At 27.0% G+C, this 8,851-nt stretch overlaps 1 protein-coding gene across 1 annotated transcript; it reads right to left on the bottom strand.

The window, feature by feature from the left end:
- Positions 1-5,400: 5,400 nt before the first annotated feature.
- Positions 5,401-6,481, bottom strand: LOC124924689 (xyloglucan endotransglucosylase/hydrolase protein 3-like). The gene is made up of 4 exons (XM_047464689.1): positions 6,310-6,481; positions 5,944-6,044; positions 5,655-5,845; positions 5,401-5,581 (listed from the first exon to the last, which is right to left on the bottom strand). The coding sequence occupies exons 1-4, from the start codon at positions 6,479-6,481 to the stop codon at positions 5,401-5,403; spliced, it is 645 nt and encodes a 214-aa protein (XP_047320645.1).
- Positions 6,482-8,851: the final 2,370 nt, after the last annotated feature.

Genomic DNA, 8,851 nt, shown 5'->3' with positions numbered 1-8,851 from the left:
CCTGTAGTTTGACATCAATACAAGATCAATCATATTTTCAATAATGTTTAAGGGCGCGCAATTAAAGAACTTACAAGATTTGCTGAGGATTCCAATTAATCTCGTAAGTATGAAACGCTGCAGAGGGATTAAACCATAGTTTAACCAACTCCTCTCTATGACCTGGATCGTTTACGAACACATTTGTCTACAACTTCGAACAGTTTCCCAAACTAACCTTGTTTGGCGTTCACTTTCCCAAACTAACCTAGTTTGTTCATTTATTCCCAAAGTAACCTAGTTTACTATTCAAACTCAGTTTTTTTTTTTTTTTTTTTTTTTTTTTTTTTTTTACATTTCAAATTTAAATTATTATTTATATAAACTAAATTATTTATATTTTAAATTATTATTTTTATAAATTTAATTATTTATATTTTGATATATAATTTAAATTATTTTTTTATAAATTTAATTATTTATATTTTAATATAAATATATATATATATATATTTACATTTCAATTCTCATTTATATAATGTAATAAATATTTTCTTTAGTATTCTAATAAATAATTGATAAATACTAATAAATTTAAAACATTTTAACCATAATAATATAATAATTAAATATTCTTAAAAACTATTACAATCATCATTTATCTAAATTATTGACGATTTTGCTCAGGACAACGTTGGCTACGTCTTGTATGACCTTCTTGGCCACATCTCCCACAAATGATGGTTCTTCGTGGGTTATCCATTTCGGTTCGAATACGCTGGCTTTGACCTCGTTGGTTTTTCTTCTTTCTCAAATTTTCATTGGGAATAAGATTACCATATTTCTCCCAATCATGTTATTAGAATCAGATCCCATTGCAATTAATAATTTCCCGTTATATCCTCCTTTCAAGAACGTACCATCAATACTGATAACTGGCCGAGCATGTTGCCACCCATCAGCTATCGGTTTGAATGCCCACCATACACGCTTAAACACCGACGTGTGGAGTTTTGTAACATCGACCACAGCTTCAATCGAAACACTCGTGCCTGGATTAAAATGCATCAAAGCACTTAAAAATTTAGGAAGTTTAGAATAAGAGATCGTCCAATCACCATACACCTCTGATATTGCCTTTTGTTTTGCCAACCAAGCCTTCTTGTAGCTAACATGATATTTATACATTGCCAGTATTTGATTCCTTATGTTATTCACTTTCAAGTATGGCCCCTCCATTATCTAAATATGTAAATTTAAAATAATAAATAACAACTCAAAATATATAAAAGATCAACAATATTAAATATAAAAAATATTCTTACTTGTTGCTTTATAACACTTCCAATCATTTTTGAACTAAGTTTCTTGTGGTCTCTTTGGATTGTTCTCAAAAGGCAGTTATGTTGAGCAGGAAGTTTAGTGATTTGAAAGTATCCAGATCGCTTACTTTTTATAACTCGAATTTTCCACGGACATGTAACTATAGTACATTTTGCCTCATAAAGCACCGTAGTGCTCTTTAAAACATGATAATTTCTTGATTCTCTTATGTGGCTTGATTTTATTGCATCTATTGCAGTTTGTTTATCTACAAAACATTGACCTTCAAAAAGATCATTGTTAAGAGAATTAAAATTAGGAAAATGACCTGAATTATTCATGGCAACGTTGTTGAGGATCTCCTCTGTTGTAAACCATGGCACATTAGGAATATGTCCATCCATATTTGTTGGGTCATTAGTCTGAATATTCTCTTCTTCACCGTCACTATTACTTGTTGAATCCGAGTCCTCTACATTGTAATCACTATCACTTTCATCGCTTTCCATCTCCGGGTTTGAATTAAATCCATCAGCTTCACTTAAATTGTAAAGTGCATTAGATCTTGTCACTCCATCATTAATAATTTCTTCCATCTGAATTTGTTGTGACTCATGAAAACTTGACGAGAAATCCATCTACAAAAAAATACAATAATAATCATTATTAGTAATAAGTATTAAATAAATTAAAAAATACCAAAACAACTAAAAGTTAGAGAGAAGAACCTCTTTGTTTGCTTGCTTTCTTGTTTTCTTGTTTGCTTTTTTGTTAATGTTCTTATGTAACGGTTTAATATTTCTTGCACTATATTAATTACATAACATATAACCACCACATTTAATGTTTTGTTAACTTTCCTACTAACTACCCAATATATTTAATGATTCATTAACCTTCCTACTAACCAACTAACATATTTAATGATTCATTAACTTAACACATATTTTTTTACAACCTTTAAGTTAGGAACCTTTAAGTTAGGAAGACAACATTTTAAAAAAAATATATATAATTTATGGGAATGAAAATCATACTTCCATATATATGTAAATATATATAATAAATTTGAAATATATATATATATATATATTTATATTAAAATATAAATAATTAAATTTATAAAAAAATAATTTAAATTATATATCAAAATATAAATAATCAAATTTATAAAAATAATAATTTAAAATATATATCAAAATATAAATAATTTAGTTTATACAAATAATAATTTAAATTTGAAATAAAAAAAAAAAAAAACTGAGTTTGAATAGTAAACTAGGTTAGTTTGGGAATAAATGAACAAACTAGGTTAGTTTGGGAAAGTGAACGCCAAACAAGGTTAGTTTGGGAAACTGTTCCTACAACTTCCCTTTTGTCCCTAGAAATTCAAAGTCAATCTCGTCGTGTTTTGGTTCATTCTTGTTGCTAGAAATTAGCTGGATATTGTCATCACAATAAAATGTAATGAAAAAATGTTAAAAGATTGACAAAGAAGAGAAACCCGGCCAAATACCCATCAATTTCTTTAAAATAGAATAAGACACTACTTACATAAAAGATGTAACAATTCCTCCGGTTAATTTTTCTGATATCTTTATTTGCATTCTGAATATCCCAGAACAATATTCTTGTTTAGATTTAAATCCAGCTCCTACAATTCATCACAACAAATATCACATTTCAAACTGATGCAATTGAGTTAATTTGAAAGAAAAAAATTATTAAATATATATAATTAAAGTGTAATTCAAAATATTATTTTATTTAAATCAACACTCAAATGAGATACTTAATAAAAAAACTTTCAAATATATATATATTTATTCAAACTCAGATCCAGATCGATCTAGCTCTGTCATAGATATTTTCAAAAAGTCAGAAAGAGCCTAATATCCCTTAAATTGAAATTAGTGAGAAAATACCTAATTTATTTAAAAGAATCAAGATTATCATTTTGTTACTACTATACACCCAGGGACAGATTAAGGATTGGAGGGTAGAGTGGGCTTAAAAAAATTAGTGTGAGTTTAAATAAATAACAAATGAAATTTAAATAAAATTGAAAAGGTAAGTTTTATCATTTTTTTAATAATTAAATAAGCAAAATAGTGAATTTTATTAAAAAAAATTTTTAAATTATAAAGTAATATCACATTTTAACCGTAAAAAAATATTTTTTTCTTTAGGGTGGGCTTCACCCGAGTCCATACATAGATCCGTCCCTTACCCCTTTGAAATAATGATTTTATGATGTTAATTAATTTTTTTAAAGTAAAATAAAATTGAAAATAGTCATAATAATTAAAATTATTCATACCAGAAGTGGCATCAATAAGAATTTGGACTTCTTTGCCTTGATCAGTGACATTCAAATGATCAAATCCCCAAAAGGGTTGATAATATTTGTCAAATACTTCATCGCTCATAACCACAACGGCACCCAAAACCATAATAATAATCAGACTTTCTCTTATTAAACCCATCTTGAGTTCTTGATCACTTATTTAAATTCTTAATTTGTTGATTAATTAATCGTAGAAACATTACATATTTATACATATTTTAATTAATATCCATAAATAGTGAATTGATTAGTGCATATTTATTTATTCATTCCGCGACAACTAAAACATTTGATATATAAGATAAGACTAATTAATATTTGAGTTATTTTAGTGTGTTTTAAAACAAAAAGAAGTTAATCCTTTTTATTTATTTAAAAAATTTATATTCTCAATAACTATAGACTAATCTCTTCTAAAAAGAAGTAAAATACTGTAAGCCATGCGAATCTAACTTTACAAATAAAAATAAAATGAGAGGCACTAAAATTTAATCAAAGACTTTGTTACTGCACAGTTCATTTATTTCAAATACTAAGATTTTTAGTTAAATCTATTATATTTTTAAATATATAAGATTGTAGTTTATTGATTTAAAATAAATTTAGAGTTTTTATTTGTTTATTGGTTTAAATCTAACATATATTTTTTATCAACTTTTTAATCTAGACATAAAGGCAACAAAATATATTTACAATTTTTTCTACTGGGTCAGATGCAATGTACCCCATTTATTCAACCACACCTAGACATGATATACAAGATAGAACTCATAATTAATCCATACTGGGCTAAATTTATTCTAAAAATAAATCCTCTTAATTATTTTCTAGCAAAATGTGACCCATCAAAAGACATTTGATAACTAAATTGTGTCATTGTAGAAGGTTGACCAATCAATGTTTATGTTACTCCACACAATTAATATTATTCTCATATCATGTATGCACAGTTATTTTTTAGCTTAATATTAAGTTGGAAATAGTTATATATTATTAGTAATCTATTAATAAGTCTTTACGATTAATGATGTTCTCATTATATTTATTCTTACACTTACTGTGTAACATCTATTAAAGAATCATTTGTCATTTCAATGTATAACGTTTTTTCACTAGAAAGATTCACAAATGCGGATTTCATTCCGTGTTTGTAGTTACAAGCAAATATTTTATCTTTATTGTAATTCTATAAGTGATATTCTACTTTTACCTCCAAGTTACTCAAGTTTAGATTTAAGGATTGGACTTAACGCAAATTTAAATTTTTTGATCCTTAAAATTATAAATAATTTTTTTTTAAACTTTTTAACAGAAAAAAATTAATAAATGAGATAAAAAAATATAAGATAAAAAAGTTATATATATATATATATTGTATAATATATATTTAGTATACAAAGATAAAAAGAAAAAAAAAAGATTAATAATATTAAAATATTGAGAGGCCAAGATAGGGCTATGCAATTGCATATGTTATCTTTACTTTATAAAAATAGGTTATTTGAAAGAAAAAAGAAGTTCACAAAGATGTAGTCAATATTAATTCAATATTGCCATTCTTTATTAGAAGAATTTAAACTTCATAATACATAGTAATCCCTTAAATGAAAATTGGATTTGAATTGATTAATACTTGATATCCATATATTGTGAGTTACCACATTATTCAACTAAGAAATTATTAGTACATCAATGATCATAGACTTAATTTAATTATTCTTATTGGGATTATTAATTAAATGAATTAATTTCTATTTGCAGGGAGTGCCATCAATGTAGAATCCTCGATAGTATGATATAAAAGGAGCCTTAGACCAATCCACGGTTCCAGCCCATGATACATTCCAAATGGTCGCCTCGACATGCAAAGGCCTCGGAATGTAGCTCCCGGGGTAATTGAATGTCCTTACCGTCGTTTCATCCACTTTGAACCTGTAAATTCACATCAATTCAAGATCAATTATATTTTCAATAATGTTTAAGGGTAACTAATTAAAGAACTTACAAGATTTGCTTAGCATTCCAATTAAGTTCATAAGTGTGAAAGTCTTGAGAGGGGTCAAACCATAGTTTAATCAACTCCTCTCTATGACCTTCATCATTTACGAACACATTTGTCTGCAAGGTCCCGTTTGTCCCTAGGAATTCAAAGTCAATTTCATCGTGATTTCCGATAGCCCCTCCTCCAGATATTAGCTGAATATTGTCATCACAAATTGTGATTAACAATTCACAATACTAATAATAATTGTTAAAAGAGAGAAATAGCATAAAAAAAGATATTAATTACTTACATAAAAAGAAGTAATAACTCCTCCTGTTAACTTGTATGATATCTTTATTTGCATTCTAAATATCCCGGAACAATATTCTTGTTTTGATTTAAATCCAGACCCTACATTAATAATATTTAATATAAAATTAAAAAAGGAAATGTAGGAATCAATTAAGAACAATACAAATAGAAACTCCCCATTTGTTTTAGATGTTAGCTAATTAAGAAAACCCTTTGGAATCAAGATTATCATTTGGTGATTAGTCATGAAATTATCAATGTCTTTATTATATTACCATTTGGAATAATGTTGGTTTTAAATGATTTTATGGTGTTAATCATTTTTTTTAGAAAATAATAGATTTGAAAATAATCATAATAATACCAGAAGAGGAATCCATAAGAAGTTGGACTTCTTTGCCTTGACCAGTGACAGTGAAATGATCAGGACCCCATAAGGGTTGATAATATGTATCAAATGGTACTGCATCGCTTATAGTTATAGCCACAACGGCCACGAAAATCATAAGAATCAGACTCTCTCTCACTATACCCATCTTCATTTCTTGATCTTCTACAAACATTACATATTTATACATATTTTTATATTCATATCTTTTTAAAAATACTAATGGTATAATAAATATGATAAGAATCGTTGGAATAAAACGACAAATCATGACATGAAAATAAAATAAAACCACGTTACTCAGTAGGTTATCGAGCTCGTAGATACTCAAGAAAAAACAATTAACTTTTCGACCGACTCTATCGACTTTTCAGAACGAATCTTAGAAAATATCATAATAATTATACTATGAATGATAGTGCATCGGACGACTACGATCAATAAAAGTTCGACAATTTTTATTAAATCAGATGGTACAATCGAAAATAATTGGAATAATAACTCAAATATGTATGCCTAACATATCATTCACATCAATCCTAACTTTTCAACAACTGCCTGAAGACTTGAGCATCACCTAATGAATTATCACAATAATACTCCATAAAAGACTTCAGATAATAATCGACCAACGACAATCCAACAGTAAGTGAGTTGTCGATTCAACATTCTCGTGACACATACTATAATGAGTTACCATAATATTTCTCAAATACTAATTTAATGAGATTAATTTTGGACAATTTTGAAAGGTCATGGTTGTATCGAATTGAAAACTGGGAGCACTTTGAATGGAAGTAGAGAGTCATTATTGTGGGGTATCATGCTAACTCTTCTTAATTTAAAAAAATTAATTTTTCACAGTATTTAGGTTTAATTTATTTATGAGTATCTATTTTTTTTTTCAATAGTTTTTAATCACAATTGACAATAATATAACCATATATACAATGTATTGATAAATTGGTATCTTAGACTTTCTTAGAAATTAGTAAGGCTAACAGGTGCCTTATACATTCAATTAAGTTTTAAATATCTCCATGATCTTATTTTAAATTGATGTTTATAATATTGCTTATGTTACATATTGCTTATGTTACATATTTATTTTTGTAACATAAATAAAAATTGCTTATGTTACATATTTATTTTATTTGAAATTGCTCCTTACTACATTTATTTTTGTTTAAATGTAAACCATAAAATCATTTAAAATGTTATAAATCCGTTAATTTGTATTTAAAATGACACAAATTTCTCTTATGAGTGGTATATCCATTTTTTTTTCTAAATCCTATTGTGGTCAAAATTTTCACTTCATCTTGAGATGATTTTTCAACTCAATTCTCAAACGACGACGCATCTATTATGTTCTATTTTCAGACAACGGTGTTACAAACTAAGACGACAACAAGGTCGTTACTCATCAGTCTCATCTTTTTTTTTATAGATATTGTGTTTTGCCCCCAAAATCATCTAGACGATAAAGAATATTGATTTTGAAGGAGAGAAAGATGTACGATAGTTATATAGTTAAAATGTAAATAATACGATAAACATTACAAGATATAAAATATGACATCGTAATACAAAAGTTGTAAGGTTGAATCGGTCGACTAGACAAGACTTACACCAAATTAAATGACGATTATCCCTTTAGTGAGAATGCATTGAGAGTGAGAATAAATGTAATTTTATTTGAAGACGAAATCAGTTTATTTGTCAAAATAATAAATGTAGTAAGGAAAAATTTCAAACAGAATAAATGTAAAAAGAGCAATTTCAAACAAAAATAAATATATAAGGATCAATTTAAAACAATATTATGTATAAAAAAAAATATTTAAAACTTAGCTAAATGTACAGAGAACACTATACCTATTAGACAAATTAATAACTAGTCAAATATTTAAAAGCTAACTTGCACACTAAAGTAATTATCCTTAAAAAAAACTGTCATAGAAATCACTTATGAGTGGAAAACATACCGTCGAAAAGTATGACAATAGTAGACATAAAAGGAAAACATAATGTCATAGAAATCACTTATGAGTGGAGACCAGACATATGCTCTTTCTGCAATACCTTCCAACATGCAAGTCCAAAATGTGATTTGGCTAAGGAAGAATATCAAAAAATTCATAAAGGTTAGAAAGTAAAGATGCATGAAAATGAAACAGATGTGTCTATAATCAAAGAGCAAAATGTGTTTAAAGAATAAGAAACAAAAGATAAAGAAAATTATGTACAATAAAAAGCAGTACGAAAAAGGTGGTGGAACCTCAACCTAATCATGTTGAAGAGATAGTTAAGGAATCACAATCAAATCGAGTTGAAATGCTTGCTGATGAAAACAGAGAGGAAGATACTTAGACTAATCAAGAGGAATAAGAGAATCCAAAGTTGTTGAGGATTCTAAAGCTGAAGGAAATGAAGACAATAATCTAGAATTCAAGTTAAGAACAATAAGGTGAAAAACCCGAAAATCTTGAAAAACAATTATTTTTATTAAATCAAA

This window comes from Impatiens glandulifera, chromosome 2 (genome assembly GCF_907164915.1).
Source record: "Impatiens glandulifera chromosome 2, dImpGla2.1, whole genome shotgun sequence".
Taxonomy (NCBI): Eukaryota; Viridiplantae; Streptophyta; class Magnoliopsida; order Ericales; family Balsaminaceae; genus Impatiens; species Impatiens glandulifera.
The sequence above is the reverse complement of the archived record's forward strand: the minus strand, read 5'-3'. Positions and strand labels throughout refer to the sequence as shown.